At 51.5% G+C, this 19,955-nt stretch overlaps 1 protein-coding gene across 1 annotated transcript in view; it reads right to left on the bottom strand.

Moving 5' to 3' along the window:
- Nucleotides 1–19,301, bottom strand: part of LOC131901571 (serine/arginine repetitive matrix protein 3-like) — a 32,761-nt gene extending 13,460 nt beyond the window's left edge. The window contains 11 exon segments of the mRNA XM_059252685.1: nt 2,233–2,410; nt 2,940–3,044; nt 3,609–3,659; nt 4,838–4,873; nt 5,015–5,074; nt 6,032–6,061; nt 6,454–6,538; nt 6,625–6,714; nt 6,717–6,748; nt 19,104–19,205; nt 19,273–19,301. Coding sequence (XP_059108668.1) covers nt 2,233–2,410; nt 2,940–3,044; nt 3,609–3,659; nt 4,838–4,873; nt 5,015–5,074; nt 6,032–6,061; nt 6,454–6,538; nt 6,625–6,714; nt 6,717–6,748; nt 19,104–19,205; nt 19,273–19,301 — 798 coding nt within the window.
- Between the last annotated feature and the right edge of the window lie 654 nt (nt 19,302–19,955).

Below are 19,955 nucleotides of genomic sequence, written 5' to 3'. Positions count from 1 at the left end.
AGAGAAGGAAAAACAAAACCCAAAACAAACCCAGAAAGATAGCTTGCATTTTGGTACATTACAAGATTGCTTTTTTTTTTTTTAAATAAAGAAAAAGGAAATACAAACAAAAAATAAAAAAAAACAAAGTAACAGGAAAAAATGACATCACCTCCCCCACCCTCAGCTAAACAAGATATGGAATTATAGTATTATTACCACGTTTCAAATGGGAGGCTAAAAAACAAAGACACAGGTGGGATTAAAAAATGCTGAGCTTCTCTGTTTTCTGTATCTTTCTCTCGCTTTTTCTTAAAGGCAGTGTCGGAAATTCTTTCCCCCAGTACTTATGCCCAAAACTTTTTTTTGAAATGCTGAAGGCTATTGACCCCCTCCCCCCAGCCCTCCCTCCATCTCACCTTTCTGGGTACAGGAGAACCAGCCTCTTTAACACCCCCCCACCACCAAAGTCTTTTTTTTTTTTTTTTTTTTAAATAAAAGAGAGGATCCGAGTGTAGATTGGAGATCTGGAGTGTTTAAAGTCTCAGACTGTGCAGGATGCAAAGGTGAGGGATAAGATTCTGAGCTATGCTTTGTGATAAGAGTAAACAGTGTGCTTGGAAACCCCCCATGGCCGTGTGAAAATGGAGTCCTGTTTTGGGCAGGAGATATAAACTGCTGACTCCCGCACAGCCATCTAGGTACTGTTGCCATTTTGTCTGCACCCCCGCCCCCCATGTCTAGTTACTGTATCCATTTTGTTTACACATGTACAGGACCCTTGGAACGGGGCAGTGGGCAGGGAAGTTGGTAGATTTCCAAGACCCCACAGAAGGGATGAGACATAGGATGGGACCTACTTTCAGCCCTGGTTTGGAAAAACAAACTGTGTTTTGGGGTCTTAAAGGAGGTCACAGATAAGAGACTGTGCCCATAGGTCTTGTGCTCAGGAAGTTTGGGGATGGCCATGCTTCTGTTTAGGTTAGCCCATCAGTTCCAGCCCCTGCTGGCTGCTTTAAGACACCCCATTGTGCCCTCTTACACTCCAAAGAGAGATCCAAGGGACATCAGTGACTGGACATCAGGAGCCAGGCCAAGAATCAGGCATTCTTTCTAGAGCAGTCAAGAGGCAGGCTCTGCCATACAAATTCTAAGAACAAAAGCTTTGTGCCCAGCCTTCCTTCACCTTCCTCTGACACCACAGGAGGAAGAATAGTTCAGAAAAGGGATCGAAAGAAAACAAACAAACAAATCAAAACGAAACCGACAAGTCCAGGTTCGTGTTGGCTGCTAAGACCTGCGGTCTGGAGAAGGGTAGCTCGCCTCTTGGGCAATGCATTGTGGGTGTGGAAAGGACTCTGCTGTTCTACCCAAAGCCCCTGAGCCCACACAGCGGCCCTGTCAGCACTGAAGCACCCTCTTCTTAAGAGGCCTCAACCTCATACTGGGATTGACAGATGGATGGGGTCTAGAGACCTTTGTGTGGCCCATGTGTGGAATAAAAGGTCTAGTGTTTTGTTCAGGCTCCTACGATCACCTCACCTGCCTGAAGGTCTAGAGGTGATTGTGTCCCTCCCTAGGATGGATGGGGACAGTTTGTGGTGGGGACCGTAATGGTAGGGGTGTTTGGGGTCTTGGTAGTGATAAGCCTGGGAAGTGAGGATGGCAGATTTGAGACACCACTCCGAATTGGGCAGTGCTGGGGCCCGAATACAAAAGAAGCTCGTACAGGCCCTGAGCGAAGTGGAAAGGGCTAATGAGAGAGAGGGGTGAGGGGACAGAAGGACTCAGAGAAGGGGTAAGGGCTTGGATGTCACGTGACACCCGCTGGCGTTTGAGTCACTTCTCTCCAGTTCCTGACTGACGTGTGTACTGTCCACGCCTGTTCCCGGAAGGCAAGAAACCTCGGTTCATCCCCAGCTATCCCTACGGTCAGGCCTTGTCTGACCTTCGCTTTGCCAAGCACGAAAGCGGCCCAGGCCTGCAGGTCCCCACCCCTAACCCCTCACCAGACCACCAGGCCCAGGTGGGAGCAACACCCAACCGACACCCAACGGAGCATTCCAGGTGACTCTCGGCACCCGATGCCCCTTGCGGAGCACAGGTCGGAGGAGGGCTGGGAAGGGAGAGAGTGTTGGGTCGGGTCACCCATCAACGGCCCCGCCCCTCCGGCTACCCGGACCCCATCCCGCACGCACGGCGCAGCCCGCGAAAGCGGAGTGGCGAACCCTCCGCAAAGCCAAGCGTACGTACGTCGGGCGGGCTGTGCGCCGAGCCGGGGCGGCCCCCGTGCGCTCCGCTCCGCTGCCTGCTGCCTCCGTTCTGTTGGGGCGACCCCCATCCGCTGCCGCCCGATGGGGACGGCGACCGGTTCCCGCTGGATCGCTGGTTGCCCGTCTTCCGCCCGTCATCTCGATGCTTGGGGCTCAGCCTGGGGGAGCGGAGGGATGGCGGGGGAGCCGGCGTGGGACGCCCCCTCTGCAGGCCGCCTGGTTCCCAACTCGCGCTTTCACGGAGAGAGCAACCCGAGCGAGCTAGCCCTGCACTGTCTTGACTTCCCATTTAGGCTCTTCCTCCAGGTGGGCACCAGCTTGCTTCTGGCTGATGAACTTTGGTCCTGGGCACTGGCCCCGCACCCAGCGCTTAGGGATGCAACCCTCCCCTCCATCCCCGAGTTGAGCTAAATACATTTTTTTTTTTTTTTGAGACAGGGTCTCGTGTAGCCCAGGCTGTCCTTCAACTCTACGTCTAGTCATAATGACCTTGAACTTCTGATCCTCCTATCTCTATCTCTAAAGCGCTGGGCGTGCAGGCGTGCACCACCACAATTGGATTATGCAGTCCTTGGGGGTCAAACCCAGAGATTCGCCAGGCAAGCACTCTATCATCGGGGATAAATCTCCAGCCTCCCCCCCCCCCCCAAGCATCACCTCTTGAGTCCACTCAAGGCTTCAGCCTACCTGCTGGGTGATCCGGAATCGCTGTAGTGTGAGGTCATCGAGGGGCAGTGGGAACTGACGCTGCTGTGGTGGTGAGCCCTCCGGCCTGGGGATTCAGTGTGAGGCCTGGTGTGGGCAAGGGGAGTCAGCCGGAACTGAAATGTTATCTACCTTGACCATGGCGTTGCCTGGCCTGACCTCAGGGATTTGGTGTAAGTACCAGAGGAAGGTCACTGCGGGATCAGCCCCACCCCCAAGCACAATCTTCTACAAAAGAATTTTTTTTTTTTTTTTTTACCTGAATGGGGTTGGGGCTGGGGCTGGGTGTAGGGTCCCCAAAAGTCATCTCTGAGAGTTAGGGGTAAGTGTCTTTTCCTGGAGACAGCCCCAACTTCCAAAGACCATCTCATCTCTCACCTGGTCTTCTTAGAATGGGGTGTGTGTGAAGGAGGTCAAAGGGCAGGAAGGATGGATGGGTGCCAAGGGGCGTAGGCCCCACCAGTCCTAAGTGGCCACTGGCTCACAGGGGGTCCTCAGCACATTTTAAGTTGTTTGTCTGGCATGATTAGGGAGCTATCCTTTTTAGCTCAAGTTGCCTTGGAGGTTTGATTCGAGATAAGTTCAAGAGGTTGGTTTTGGGGTGCTAAAAGGCCAGGTTTTCTGGGGCAGGGGCGAGTGGAGTGTCCTTACCTCTTGCGTTCTTTGTTTCTCTCTTTTCTTTTGCTCTTGAGGCTTCGAGATCTGCAGGAAGCAGAGACCAAGTCTGAGCACGGTGGCACCAGAGTGACCCAAGAGCCCTGGAGCCCAGCTGAGCTCAGATACGGAACTTCACTTTGCTCTTCTCTTAGCTCTACACCTGGCTGAGAGGGATCTGCCCATCTCACCCAATAGGGGACAGCCAGGCTTCGTGCAGAGGAGTGTGTATGCATGTGGTGCTGGGGTAGAATCCATAGACTTCACACTTCAGTGGGCCCTCTACCACCAAGCAATGCATGCCCAGTCTGTAACCTGCTTTCCGTGTAAACATGTGATCTCACTCCACCTCTCCTCCCCATGTAGCAACTTCTCTGATGCCATGAAATCCTTTCAAATCCCAGACAAATATAACAAACACAGAAACTTAGGAAAAGGCTGGGATGGAGGGGTTCAGCTTGCTTTGGGCCTCAGTTTCACAGGGAAGAAGTACTAGCTCACTTAGAGGTCCAATCCTGGTCATAGGGGGCTGTACATAGGATGATGGCCACTAGGGGGCAGAAGAGGCCCATGCTAGCCTTCCATCCCGGGAGGGAGCAGGAGGGCAGAAATGGACAAAATAGGAAGGGTAAGATGAAAATTATTTAGGCCTCCATACCACCAGGTACAAACGGCCTTTGGTAAATTCTGCCAAGGGAAGAGCCTGAAGACTCTGTCCCTAGTCAGGGCTGCAGGGAGGGAGTCTAGCTCCCAGGGTAAGGGTGCAACTTTTGATCCCTGATGCTGCGTTTACTAGCTTCTGCCGGGTCCCTCTTCTCAGTCATCCCTGAGGCCAGCACCACGGCCCGGCAGTCAGCCCTGTAGAGGGCTAACAATCTATATTCCAGAAACTCCGCCTCTAGCTCCAGTCTGGCCACCCCCATCTACCCACTGAGCCTCCCCTGTTCACAGAAATACTTTGTCCTGGCCTGCCTCTTTTCCTTGAGATTAGGGGTCCTGATGCTTCCACCTTCGAAGAGGGCACATCAGGACTTGCGGTTCTCTCTGGAGATTTGGGTTGTTTTTTTTTTTTTACATGGAAGCTGAACTGAGGCAGGCGAAGGCTGACCTTTCCTCCATACCATTTGCGTAAGTGAAAGAACCCCTGGAGTGAAGGATGGAGCCAGACTGGACTTGGGGAACCCCCACCCCACTCCTGTGTGCTTGCTCAGGAAAACACAGCTCACCTGTATCGCCTCTTCCTCCGGGACCCAGAATCAGACCTGTGGGGTGATAGACAAATTCTTGTGAGTTTCCCTAGGAATGGCCCCCGAGGGGCACAGCCCAGGTCCTGAGCCCGAATGAGACAGGCTGCAGGGGGGTGGGGTGGGGTGCGGTGGGGTGGGGAGGAGAGGGCAAATTACCTATCTCTACGGTGCTTCTTTACACCCTTCTTCTTGCGCAGGGGGGAAGCACTCCCACAGCTGTGGACACAGGGGTGGGTACTAGTGAGCTGGGGCTGGAGGGGAGAGGATGGGCATAGCTGAAGGGGCCTGGGGTATGGAAACCGGGAAGAGGTCCCAGGCTATGAAGCCCAGAGCCCCTTGTATAGAATGACCTTGTCTAGAAAGCCTATGGACCAGATTGGCAAAGACTTCTAAAATTGATACTATTGCCTTTCCTAATTGTGCGTGTGTGTGTGTGTGTGTGTGTGTGTGTGTGTGTGTATGCACACCTGTGTGCACAGAGAGCCCAGAGGTCAACCTTGGATATCATTTATGAAGTACTAACCACATATATTTATTTATTGTGTGTGTGCGCGCGCACACATGCGCGGAGCTCAAAGGCCAACCTTTGAAAAAGTTCTCTCCTTCCACCAGGGAGGTCCTGGTGACTCTACACGGGTCACCAGGCTTGGTTGCAGTCCCTTTGGCTGCTGAGCCATCTCACCAGCCCCTGTGTTTTCTGAGTCGGGGTCTTTCACCGACTTCTGGGACATGCCGACTTGACTAGGCTGGCCAGTGATCCCGACTCTGTTTGCTTGGCTATTTTTGTTTGTTTGTTTTGGAGACAGGACTTGCTGTGTAGCCCAGGCTAGCCTTGCACTCATGGTCCTTCTACCTCAGCCCCCTGAGTGGTGGGATCACAAGAGTGTGCCCCCTGTCATGTATAGGGGAAGGGAAGAAATGCTTTTCCGGTCTGGTTTTCTTACAGGGCTGGAGACAGAACCCAGGGCTTTGTACTCAGCAAACTCACCAGCTCTGAGATGTCTCCAGCCCTGGGGATTTCTGGTCTATGCAAACCAGAAAGAGCAATGTTCAACCCCTGAGGTGCCAGGCCTCTCGCCTCTGGAAGACGGCCTTGCGTTCTTTCCCACCCACAGGTTCCCCCACCCTGCGCCCCAGCCCCCCTCCCCGTTCCTGTCCCCCCCCCCCACTGACCTGCATTCTGACTCTAGCCTCCTCTTTTTGCTGAAGGTGGATGCCAGAGAGAAAGGACAGACAGATGGACCCGGTTAGCTAGTGGCCCCAGCTTGTACCTCAGGACAGAGGAGGGGGAGGACATAGAAACGGGGGAGTTGTAGTTGAGGGCCAGTAATGACCCCTTTCCCAGGGACACCCACACTTGGGATGGGGTTTCCTTGAACCCTGGGAGGATGGTCATACCCAGTGGGGGTGGGGCTTAGAGCGGGGCGGGGCCTAGCGAATGGGTGGGACTGAGAGGTGGAGGGGCTAGGCTGCAGGCTAGGGATTCAAGAGGGGTGGGGCTGGTTTAAATTCGCCGATCCCAAGTGCAGCATCTGTGGCCATTGTGTCCCCACGGCCCCTCCCCGCCTCGTCCTAGGACCCTGCGCCGCTCTCACCGGCTTCTCCGATGACTGCCTTTCTTTTTCTTCTTCTTCTTGGGAGGGGGCGATGCGGAGCTGCTGGACCAGTGCTTGGTCCTGGGCGAGAAGGGGCGGCGGGGGCGGTGAGGGAGGCGGCCCCGTGTTGCCCTCCCCTCCGCCGCGGCGGCCGCTCACCTGTACCCCCCCCCCCCCGGTGCCCGCGGTAGGAGGCGACCGGGCAGTTGCAATCCACCGGGCCGTCGTCCTCATCGAAGGGTGGGTACTCCAGGCCCGGTCCAAGCCGTCCATCCTCCGCGGGGTCTCTGCCACTCTAAGGAGAGACAGAGGTGCTGCCCATCCGCCTCTGAGGAATGGCCTTCCCGCAGCTGCAGCTTGGGCATGGCGCCATGGCCTGGCCTATGTCCTCTGGGTCATATGCGGCTGGGGGAAGAGGGCTGTGCTTGCAGACCAGGGGGCTTGCCATCCCCAACCCTGGAGGGTCTGATGAAGAGCTGAGTAACCTAAACCTGGCAGCGCAGGCCTGTTACATCAACTACTAAGAATGTTAAAGCAGGAGGATTTCAAGTTCAAGGCCTGTCCGAGCAACCTAAGACTAAACAAACAAGAAATAAATGGCTGGGAATGCAGCTTCGAGGGTGCGGTCTCAGCTGTATTGCACTGGCCTATAAGGAAGGCGTGGGTTCCATCCCCAGTAAAACACACACACACACACACACACACACACACACACACACACACACACAAAACCAAATCAAACCAAACCAAAGAACTGGGAATGCAGAGTTGGTAGAGTGCTCGCCTAGCTTTCATGAAGCCCTGGGTTCCGTGTGCAAGGCCGCCTAAACTGGGTGTGGTAGAGCACACCTGTAATCCCAGTCCTCGGGAGGTGGAGGCTGGATGAGGATTTCAAGGTCATCCTCTGATACTTGGGACTTGGAGGCCAGCTGGATTACTTGAGGTCTCAAACAACAACAAAACAGTTAGATCCGTCCCGTTCACTGAGGCCCCCTTACCCCTCACCAAGTCTCCTCCCGGTAAGGTTAGCCCCTTCGTCCTACCCCGGTGCCCCTACTGGCCTCCCTGTCCCTCGCTGGATTCCCGACTCTTTCAAAGAGCCCCTCCCCCATCGCTGACATCTGCCTCTCCAGATCCCTGAGCGCCCCCCACCCCCCTCCCCTCCCTTCCCTCCTCTTTTCCTTCAGTCTTGGCCTCAGCTTCTGAAATATTCATAGCCTCTCCTCACCCCCCCTCCCCTCCGCAGCCTCCAGAGGCCTTCTGCACTTCGAAGCTCCAGCTGCCGGCTGTCTTCATCAATCACGGCTGGCGCCGGAGGGTGAGGGGGGGGGCTTCAGCTCCCCGCCACCTCCAGGTCTGTATCCACTCCCTATCCGTCTCAGGATCTCAGAACTCTCCACTCGGCCCAGCAGGAGCCAGCCATCACCGGTCCCTGCTCCCCGCTCCGCCGACAGCTTCCCACCTCCAGGCATCCTCTGCTGCACAGGTCTGGTTTGTGGTTGCCTGGTCCTCAGGGACTCACGGGAAGCCTTGTCATGAGGGCTCTGTCCCTAAAACCACTCTGTGACCTGGGACCTGATTAGGACCCCGACTGAGCCTCTTCTTCAACTTAAGAATTCTTTTTAGCTGGTGGCTGTGGCACGCCTTTAGTCCCAGCACCCAGGCAGATCTCTGTGAGTTCAAGACCAGCTTGGTCTACAGAGCGAGATCCAGGACAGACACCAAAATTACACAGAGAAACCCTGTCTCCAAAAAAAATTAAAAAATAATAACTGGACTATTTTTCTTTTTTCTTTCCTTTTTCTTCTTGAGTATTTTCCTTAAAAACATTATTTTTTAACATTTATTTATTTACTTATGTGTGGGAGTGGGGCTCATATATACCACTGTGAATGTGGCAGGCAGAACACAGCCCTGCTATCATCACTCCCTACTTCCACCGTGTGCACTCTGGGGATCGAACTCAGACTGTTAGGGTTAGTGGCAAGCTCCTTTACTCTCTGTGCCATCTCGGTAGCCCCAAGTTTCTTTCTTTCTTTTTAATTGAACAAGACTACAAATGACCTTCCACAGACCTGTCTCCACAGTGATGGGCTCCAGGGTGGCGGCCCCTCCCCCTCCCCTCCCCCTTCCTCATCTTCCATGCTGGTGGAGACGGTCCCCTGGCTTCAACAGAACACCCACACCCACACCCACTCTCTTGGGGGCCGCCCACACACAGCTCACCCTTTCCTGTACAGAGGAGGGAGGCCAGGACAAGGGTACCAGCTTTGGATTCTCAAGACAGATTTGAATCCAGAAATGACTGTGCTGGCTGACTGCCGGAGGCCTTATCTATACAGGAAAAGAGAATCCCCTGGCCTGGAGCAGAGGATTAAGGGAGATCCTCCTTCTGAAGCTTCGGACACAAAGGCCTGGGCCGTGACTGGGGCATTCCCCAGCAGTGGATACTTCGCAGGGGGCATCTGCTGGTTTATACATCACAGACACCTCTTCCCGGAGGGGAGGGAGATTGGCTGTGGTGACGGGCTGAAGAAAGGCTTCACACCAGGCACGGTGGCGTGTACTTGTAATCCCGGCACTCAGGAAGAGGAGGCAGGAGGATTGCAAGTCTGAGGTCAGCTGGACTACACAGCAAGTTCAGGGTAAGTTTGATCCAGTCTCCAGAAACCCTGTCCCAATAACTAACTAGCTAAATAAACAAATAACTGGAGGCTGACAAAATGCCTCAGTAGGTAAGGCATTTGCTTCCAAGCCTGATGATCTGAGTTCGAGCCCCAGTTCCCACATGGTGGAGGGAGAGAGCTGACTCCTGCAAATGTCCTCTGACCTCCACACACAAGCTGTGATGCATGCATTCTCTACCCGCCCCCTCCTTTCTCTTCCCTTTGTGTCTCTCAAAATCAATGTAAAAAGTAAGAAGCGGGCTAGGGCTGAGCAGATAGCTGATGCACAACCAGAGAACTGGAGTTCGGGTCCCCAGCACCTGCATAAAAACCCAGGCATGGTAGCACACACCTGCAATCCCAGAGGTAGACAGTGGAGACAGGAAGAGCCCCAGGGCTCCAGCCAGTCCAACGGAAGTGGTGAGTACCAGGTACAGAGATACCCTGCCCCCAAAAATCTCAGGTAGAGAAAAACAGAGGAGGACATTCCATTGTCCTCTGGCTTCCCCATGCACACACATGGATACACAGGGGTGCTCGCATATGCTCGCATACATGAATGCACATGCATATGCCATGAATATCTACACACACACACACACACACACACACACAAAACCCTGGAAATACAGAGATGGCTCTGTGATTAAGAGTGTGTGCTGCTCTTCCAGAGGACCAGAGTTCCGTTTCTAGCACCATGTTGAGGGACTGGCAACCACCTCTACTAGCACACCCCCCCACACTCCCCTGCACACCCACATTCACACCCACATACATACACATACCCACACACACACACACACACATACACACATACACACACACACGCCGCCCCCCCCCCACAGATGAAATAAAATCAGCTGTGAGGTCATTAATTTGAAATAATTACTAACTAAATTCTGTGTTTAAAACACAAAACCCTGGGCTGGAGAGATGGCTCAGAGGTTAAGAGCACTGACTGCTCTTCCAGAGGTCCTGAGTTCAATTCCCAGCAACCACATGGTGGCTCACAACCATCTGTAATGAGATCTGGTGCCCTCTTCTGGCCGGCAGTCACAACAACAAAACCCACAATACCCCAAAGGCCAGGTCCGTGGGTCATTGTCGGGCTTTCCCAGCACATGTGAGGCCCAGGGCTTGATCTGCAATACCACACAGGCAGATTCTAAGCCAACAAGTCTCCAGTAAGAGACACACTCATTAATTGGAAGACTGATTTTATATTTTAAAAAGAAAGATAGAATCATGTGTGGTGGCACATGCCTTTAATCCCAGCACCCAGGAGGCAGGCTGAGCTCTGTGAGTTTGAGGCCAGCCTAGGCTACTTAGCAAGGATCTAGACACTAGGGTTACATAAAGAACAAACAAACAGAAAAACAAACAAAAAGGCGTGTAGGCAGCTAACTATGATGGGGTGAGCTAACCCTTAGGTGAGTCTCAAGAATGTGATCCAGAGGGAAAGTGGCTCAGCTGTCATCCCAGCTACTCAGGAGGTTGAGGCAGGAGGATCACAAATTCAAGGCCTGTTTGGGCTCCAGAATGAGTTTAAGATAAGCTCTGGCAATTTAGAGGAAACCTGGTCTCAAATTAAAATAAAAAAGATGGCTGTGAGGGTGACCCAGTGGGAGAGCCCCTGCCTAGAATCCCCCAGTGAGGGGCTGGGGTGTGGCCCAGTGGTAGAGCACCTGCCTAGAATCCCCCAGTGAGGGGCTGGGGTGTGGCCCAGTGGTAGAGCACCTGCCTAGAATCCTCCAGTGAGGGGCTGGGGTGTGGCCCAGTGGTAAAGCACCTGCCTAGAATCCCCCAATGAGGGGCTGGGAGTCCAGCTTGCAAACACCAGACTGTTCCTGACAGCCTTGGAGTCACCACACAAATATTCGGGAGGCTTGTTTGGGGGGAATAGAGAGACTAATGTGAGTCTCCTGCCTCCACAGACCCAAGCACCCCCACATCCCTTAACTCAAACCTCTCTGCTCTTCCTCATCGTGAAGCTGGTGGCTTCCGCCCATCTGTTCTGGTCTCCCTCCACTGACATGTCCAGCCCCCCTGAGTTCGAAGGTTCATCACCGCCCACGCAGCTCCTCAGCCACACAGATGCCTGACGTGTAAAACACAGTCTTTAGTGGAACTGCTAAAGGTAAGGGCGTGACAAGAAGCTTGTGGGTGAGCTGGTGGGAGGTGGGAGCTTCAGTTGACACAGGCTTGAACATGATGAAGGATATTTACGAAATCAAGTTGCTCCCTTTGGGCAACGCCTAATACAGGGCCTTTCCAAGGTCTTTGTAACTGCCCAGGTAAGTCGGCCGCTGATACCCTTCACGCACCCCTCGCTTCCTGCTACTTCCTCCTTGTCTGTGCTTCCTTCTCTGATGGCTCCATCTCCAGGGTATCTTCCTCTATACCTCTCAACTTTATTTAAAGAAGTTTATTTTGTGTGTATGATTGTTGCCTGCCTAGGCACACCATATACATGCAGTGCCTGTGGAGGCCAGAAGAGGGCGTTGGATTCCCTGGAACTGAAGTTACGGATGAGCTAACCACAGCCGGGCGGTGGTGGCGCACGCCTTTAATCCCAGCACTCGGGAGGCAGAGCCAGGCGGATCTCTGTGAGTTCGAGGCCAGCCTGGGCTACCAAGTGAGTCCCAGGAGAGGCGCAAAGCTACACAGAGAAACCCTGTCTCGAAAAACCAAAAAAAAAATAAATAAAAAAAAGAGTAACAACAAGTGCTCTGAGCCATCCCTCCAGCCCCTCCACCTTAGCTTTTGGAGACAAGGTCTCTCACGGAACCGGAGCTCACTGCTGGAACTAGCGAGCCAGCCAGCAAAGCCCTGGGAGCCACATGTTCCTGCCTCTCCAGTGCTCAGCTTGCAGACCCACGCTAGCACACACGGCTTTCGTGTGAGTGCTGAGAGTCCAAATGCAGCTCCTCACACGTCTGCTGCAAGCATTTTACCCACCGGCCTCCATCTTCCTGACAGGGTGTCTCTGCAGCTTTGGAGCCTGTCCTGGATCTCCCTCTGTAGACCAGGCTGGCCTCAAGCTCACAGAGATCCACCTGCCTCTGCCTCCCGGGTGCTGGGATTAAAGGCGTGCGTCACCACCTCCTGGTTTATCATTACTTTTTAACTTTTACTTTTTGCTGTGGCCTCGTATGCCGAACACCAGACTTACTTAACATGTTTTGCTCTTAAATCCATATTTGTCAACTAGTTGATGGCTCATTGTGTCCATGGGATAGGGAGATGGGTACCAGAGGATGGGAGTGTCATCCCACCGTAGAGGTGACCAACATAGGCTCTGAAGTGAAAGGGTGTATTGAGTCAGATGCAGTGGTACTCCCCTGTGATCCCAGCGTTCGGGAGGTGGAGGCAGGAGGATCAGGAGTTAAAGGTCAGCGAGTTCGAGGCCAGTCTAGGCTACATGAGAAATCAAAGCAAGAGGGGGAGTGGGGAGATCGTTCGGTCAGTAAAGTGCTGGTTAGGCCAGCAAGAGAACCTGTGTTTGATCTCAGAACCCACGTAAAAAGCCAAGTGTAAGGATGTGCTCGAGTGATCCCAGCACTGAGGAGAGACAGACAGGAGGATCTTTGGAATGTGCTGGCCAGCCTGTCTAGCCTAATGGTGAGCTCCCAGCCAGTGAGCGATTCTGTCACCAAATATAAGGTAAATAGAAATTGAGGAAGATACCAATGTTGATTTGTGGCTTCCACACATATGTACACACACACACACACACACACACACACACACACGAGATTGTTTCTCACTGGCTGGTCTTCATGCTAGCCTTTTTTCTTTTTAATCAAAAAGAAACTTTGGAGGGGGTAGTTTTTATTCCATTTATTGTGTGTGTGTGTGTGTGTGTGTGTGTGTGTGTGTGTGGTGTGTGAGCATGTGTGCTACAATGTACCTGTAGAAGGCAGAGGATGACTGGCTGGATTTTTTTCTCTTTATCCACTACATCGGTCCCAAGGATCACACTCAGGACATCAGGCGTGATGGTAAACACCTCTACACACTGAGCCTTCTCACTGGCCGGGATGCCGACACTGTTTACTACTAGTTTTCTACTAGACAGGAGCATAATGGACCAAGCAGCAGAGGAGTGAGCCGAGATAGTGGTGGGATTCTGGGCAAAGGGTCTTCCTCCTCTGCTCATCCACTCAGCCACCATGCCACCTGGCCTTACACAGGACCAGGGAAGAATCAGGCCTACATTCTTTTATCTCATGCCTCGAAGTGCAGGGCAAACATTGATCCTATGGCTATTACGATAATTGCTAGTCCGGGTGCCAGACAGTATTGCGAGCATTTTCCATGTATTTATCTCATTTAATCATTGAGTATTCAGAACAAGCCTTTGACATAGGAACCATCATTAAAATTCCCGTCTCACAGATAAAATGATGAGGTACAAGGAGGTCACACCATATCTAAAATTAGACGTGTTGAGAAAATGACTGGATTTTGTTCGCACTGTGTTAGAAAGTAGCTTGTAAACATTGCCTCTCTAAGCCCGCTTTCCCAAACACTTTGCTATATTATATAACCATGAAACTCCCTCTTTTTTTTTTTTTTTTTTTTGAAACAGAGTGTCTGGCTGGTGAGATGGCCCAGAAGGTAAAGGTGCTTGCTGCCAAGTCTGATGATCTGAGTTCAATCCCTGGTGCCCACATGGTGAAGAGAGAGAACTGACCCTGGCAAGTTGCCCTCTATATGCATGCCATGGAACATGCACTTTTAAACACACACACACACACACACACACACACACACACACTCACACTCACACACACACAGTAAATAAACAAAAAATCAAACTATGAATAGGTAGACTATTGGAAGGTCGTGAATTTGGGAGGTGAGGCCTGCTGAAGGAGGTGGGTCATTGTGGGGAATGTCTTTGACGGGCTTGTCTTGCCCTTTCTCCTTTCCTGTCTCTCTGCAGTAGATCTGGCTGCAGTGATGTATACCATCTATTTCAACGTGTTTCCTCTGCCATGAATTAAACCTCCGATGCCAGGAACAAAACAGCCCGAGTTGTCTGTGTCTCGTGCTTTGACCACAGATCTGGAAAGGTAAAGAAACACACAGTGCTCCCAAGGGATTCATCTTCCAACGTTTCCAGGGAAACGTCTCCGAACAACATCTGATCGAATTCTGCTCTCCGTCACAAGCCTTTTCCTGGCTTCTGACTTCTGCAGGGTCATTTCTCGACATGGCGGCAGTATAATATTCCGATGGCAGTCTGGAGAGAACATCGTCACCAGAAACAATCACTCAAGTCAGCCTGTTAACCCAAGGGTGAGGAGGGATCGCTTTCTAGGAGTGATGCCATCTCTGTTGTGAAACCGGGGTGATCTAACGACCCCCAAAGGCTCTCAGGGTGGAACTTTTCATTCTGGGTGTGTCTCCATTGTTTACATTTTTTAGAATTAGATTTATTTATTTTATTTTGTGTGTGCGTGTCTTGCTTGCCTGTCTATATGTGCACCATGTGCATGCTTTAATCCCACAGAGGTCAGAAGAGGACTCCAGATCCCCTGGAACCAGAGTTAGGAATGGCTCGCTATGAGCAACCATGTGGGTGCTGGGAATTGAACCTGGGTCCTCTGGAACCAGTGTTCCCAATCACTGGGCCAACTCTCCAACCGCCTACTCTTGTTGCTTAACTATAGGAGCTTCCAAATTTGGGGCCTGGGGTATACTTGTATGGTAGAGAACTTACCTAACATGCCCCCAAAACAGTAGTCTATAATTTATGGAAGATCAAGGTTGAAGGCCTAGGCATAAATGCAGGGACTGGGTGCTGTATGGAGTCTGGCAGTTGGCAGTTGGTAGGAGGCATGGAGACAGCCAGGCAGAAGGAAATAAGTCAAAGATAATTGAGCATATGGTATTGTTGGCAGTACACGTAGATGATGGCGGTGGCCACCTAGGAGTGATGTGTGTTTGCTGTGTGCCAGCTATTGATCCTCACACTATATTCGTTTATGTTTTCCTCATTCAGGGAATGGAAATCAGAGCCTCCTGCATGCTACACAGGGGCTTTACAGCTGAGGCACACCCTCAGAGTCTTAATGGAGGTGGGGTGGGGGATTCTAGGCTGACTCATACCCCCAGCCCTTCCCTGGGAGATTCTAGGCAAGTGCTCTACCACTGGGCTAGCCTATGAGGTGGGCATTAGTACCTTCCTCTTAAATATAAAGATATGAAGAGCCAGAGATGTCAAGGGTCTGCTCAAGTCCTACAGCTGGGGTGTGGTGCAGCTGGGATCCAGCAGCCAGGACAGTATCCTTGGACTTAGAGATTTTGACAGATGTCTGGAGTGTCTATCTCTCTCACTTACACATCAAAGATGTGAAAACTGGCTCAGATTCCAGGTGCATATGTGGCCAGACAGTGCAAGCCCTTCCTCACCCTTATCCTCCAGCTGTATACCCCAGGCCTAAGTACAGCAAGCATAGGTTCAGCACCACGGACAGCCTAGCCTTTAGGCGGTCCCCCACCGCTGGGTGTACTTGTTGCAGTTCTGTTATTATTCCTTTCCTGCTGTTCTATGTGTGAGTGTGTATGGTGTATGTGAACATGTGTGGGTGGGTGTAGGAGGAGGACATCGGTGCCTTGCTCTATCATTCTGTCTTATTTTCTTGAGTCAGAGTCTTTTACTGAACCTAGAGCCAAGTTCAAAGGCAGGCTGGAAAGATGGCCCAGTGGTTAAGAGCACTTACTGTTCTTGCAGAGGACCGATTTGGGTCCTAGCACTCATGTTAAGTGGCTTACAACTGCCTGCAACTCCAGTTTCAGGGGATCTGATACTCTTTCCTGGCTTCCATGAGTACATGCACACACACACAAAACCTTAATAATTTTTTTGTTTGTCTTTTTGAGATAGGGTCTCACTACGTAGCTCTGGCTGTCATGAAACTCACTATGTAGATCAGACTGGCCTTGCCTCCTAAAAGCTGGAAATTAGAAGTGTGTACCACTATGCCCAGCTGTGAAAGAAAGAAAGATGAAAGAAAGGAAAGGAAGGAAGGAAGGAAGGAAGGAAGGAAGGAAGGAAGGAAGAAATTTAAAAATCTTAAAAAAAAGTTCAAGGTCGCCGGGCGGTGGTGGCGCACGCCTTTAATCCCAGCACTCGGGAGGCAGAGGCAGGCGGATCTCCGTGAGTTCGAGGCCAGCCTGGGCTACCAAGTGAGTCCCAGGAAAGGCGCAAAGCTACACAGAGAAACCCTGTCTCGAAAAACCAAAAGGAAAAAAAAAAAAAAAAAAAAAAAAAAAGAAGTTCAAGGTCATCCACAACTACATAGCAAATTCCAGGCCACCTTGGGATACTCGTTACACACAAAAATCACCCTGTTCTTCAGTAACACCCTGATTGAACGTGTTGTTATGTGGACAGCAGGGGAGACTGCAAAGGAAGGAACTGGCTGGAGCTGGAGGGTTGTCACCGAGAGCATGTTGGAAGGAAAAGGCAGAATCCAGAAAGTCCTGTTCTCACTCATGGGAGATGGAGGAGGAAAAGGGCAGGGTTTTTTTTTTTTTTTTTTTTTTTTTTTACTGAGATGTTGTCAGGCTGTGTGAGGTCCCAGATCCAAAAGATATGAGCTCATGGGGCCGACAAGATGGCTCAGAGAGCAAAGGTGCTTGCCGCCAAGCCTGCGGCACACACATGGTGGAAGGAGAGGATTGACTCCCAGAAGCTTGTCTTCTCACCGCCACACTGGAGCTGTGACACGCGCACACACACACACACACACACACACACACACACACACACAGTAGTAAAAGTAAAAAAGAAAAAAAAGAAGTAAGGAAAATGTCTCTCTTCCCCTAGCAACTATTGACAGCTTACAGAGGCGCAGAAAGCTTTTTCAGATAGGATTTGGCATTTTGATTTATGCGTGTGTGCCTGCGTGCATGTATGCCACAAGTGTGCTGATGCCTTAGGAGATCAGAGAGGGCACTGGGCATCTCCTGGAGTTGGAGTTACAGGCAGATGTGAGCAGCTCAACAAAGGGACTGGGAACAGAGCTCTGATCTGCAAGAGCAGTTCTGGATCTTAACTGATGAACCATCTCTCCAGTCTCTGGTATCTGTCTTTTTTGGTGACCCAGTGAGTTTCATTAAGGTTGCACACAGGACTATGAGTGAGGGGTTATTTACAGAGGCATGGGTGCCTTATCAGTGGCTACACCATTAAAGAAAACGTTTTTTGGTTTTCTTGTTAGAAAATGTTTTTTAAAATTACTCATTTTTATTTTATGTGCATCTGTGTTTGCCTGCATGTACGTTTGTGTGAGGGTGTCAGATTTTGGAGTTACACAGAGTTGTGAGCTGCCATGTGGGTGCTGAGACGTGAACCCAGGTCCTCTGGAAGAGCAGCGAGTGCTGTTAACTGCTGAGCCAATTCTCCAGCTCCAAGAAAAAAAAATTTTTTTTTCACGAGCTATCAAGATGAGCCTGTGGGTGAAGGCCCTGGCTGCCGAGTCTGATGACCTGAGTTCCGTTTGCAGCATCCACCTGGAGGGGGGAGAGAACTAGACCCCAGAAGTTGTCCTCTGACCTCCTCAAGCACACTTGGCATGTACACACACACACACACACACACACACACACACACACACACACACAGAGTAAATAAATGTTAAAACAAAAGCAAAATGTCTCTTCATTCTCTAGCAACCATTGACTGGTTAAAGACTGTTTTCTTTTCTTTTCTTTTCTTTTCTTTCTTTTCTTTTCTTCTCTTCTCTTCTCTTCTCTCTCTCTCTCTCTCTCTCTCTCTCTCTCTCTCTCTCTCTTTCTTTCGAGACAGGGTTTCTCTATGTAGCCTTGGCTGTCCTGGAACTCTCTCTGTAGACCAGGTTGGCCTTTAGCTCAGAGATCTGCCTGTTTCTACCTCCCAAGTATCCCAGGCTGGTGTTGAACTCACTATGTAGCATGACAATCCTTCTGTTTCAGAATCTAAAAATCACTGATTACTGATTAGGTTTTTGTGGAACAAAAGTGGACGGAAGTTGGGGGACTCAGGAAGATACCTGCTCTTGAGCTGGCCTCACTGTCGAGAGAAAGACCAGGAGCCTTTCCCCCGCCTTTCGCACAGCCTCAGTGCTGGGGAGGGTAAGGACCATTAGCAAGGGGGTCACCCTCTGATTGTGTCCCACAGGATTAGCTGAGTACACTGTCAGGCACGGGGGTGGGCTACCCTTTACCATCTCTCCAACTCAACCTGCACCGTTTTCCACAAATTTTTTTTTTCTTCCCACACTGGGACTTGAATTTAGGGTCTCCAGCATGCTAGGCGAGTGCTCTAAAGCTGAGCCCCAACCCCACACTGGAGGGTTCAAGGCAAACATTCTACCACAAACAACACCTGCAGCCCCTCACTGGGGATTCTAGGCAGGTGCTCTACCACTGAGTCACACCCCAGCCCCTCACTGGGGGATTCTAGGCAGGTGCTCTACCACTGAGTCACACCCCAGCCCCTCACTGGGGGATTCTAGGCAGGTGCTCTACCACTGAGTCACACCCCAGCCCCTCACTGGGGGATTCTAGGCAGGTGCTCTACCACTGAGCCACACCCCAGCCCCTTAGCATTTGGGTTTCTACAATCTAGGGTGCGTCACATGCTTACTCTGGAATACATTTTACAGGTGGGAGTAACGAACCCACAGACTCACTTGTAGCTTGCCCGTGGTCACACTCTCAGTCAGTGGCAATGTTGGGGTCTGGACATCTCAGAAGCACCCTGGCTTGTAGCCATGATCCTTGTTCTGAGATCTGGGCTCTCCTGCTGCTGACCCATAGTCAGGACCCAGGTGGGCAGCAAATGGGAAGGCCAGAGCTTCTAGTGGGCAGAGTCCACAATCTCTCCTTCGCTCACCCCAGGCCCTAATGGCACATCCGGACAAGCTCCCCAGGCACCCAGTTGCAGCGTGAGATGCCCCCTCCCTTTCTGTCATGCAGACAAGTACTCACATGTGGGCCCCAGGCCGGTCCTCCCTGGTCAGTACTCCCTCCTTCTCCATCAGCATCTGCCGGAAGGTCCCGACCTTCTGCCGGATCTCCTCCTCGGAATACCTGTGGGGCACAGGGACCACGAGGGTTTTGCTGCTAATTTTAGGTCACTCCTTCAGCTCACTCCCACCTGCTCTCCAGTGCTTGGTCACAGTGCATGGTCTCTTGGCAATTGCTCTTTTGGTAGGAGTTTTGTTATTCTCTCTCAATGTGCCCCTTCCCTCCTGTCTCCTCCCTCTCCTTCCCTCCCCATCCTACCTTCTGCTTTCAGTCCCCTCCTCTCTTCTCCCCCAACTCTTCCTTCCCTCTTTCCTCTCTTTTTTCCTTCCTTCCTTCCCCCTCCCCCTCCTTCCCCCTCTTCCTCCCTTCCTCCTCCTCTCCTCTCTCTGTATTTTATATTTCTCTCCCTCCTTCTCTCCTTTCTCAATAATGCTTATTAGGCCCATGTAACAAACATTTAAAAGTTTTTTTTTTGTTTTTTTGTTTTTTTGTTTTTCGAGACAGGGTTTCTCTGTGTAGATTTGCGCCTTTCCTGGAACTCACTTGGTAGCCCAGGCTGGCCTCGAACTCACAGAGATCCGCCTGGCTCTGCCTCCCAAGTGCTGGGATTAAAGGCGTGCGCCACCACCGCCCGGCTTAGCTCCTGCTCTTATGCAATGCACACACACCCCACTCCCATAAACATAAACAAATATATACTTAAATTTAGATTTATTTATTTTATGTGTATGAGTGTTTTGTCTGCATGTATCTAAGAGCACCATGTTCATGCTTGGTACCCATGGAGGTGAGAAGAGAGGGGTAGTTTCCCTG

The sequence above is a fragment of the Peromyscus eremicus genome, unplaced genomic scaffold, assembly GCF_949786415.1.
Source record: "Peromyscus eremicus unplaced genomic scaffold, PerEre_H2_v1 PerEre#2#unplaced_113, whole genome shotgun sequence".
NCBI lineage: Eukaryota > Metazoa > Chordata > Mammalia > Rodentia > Cricetidae > Peromyscus > Peromyscus eremicus.
This window is presented reverse-complemented; position numbering and strand designations above follow the sequence as displayed.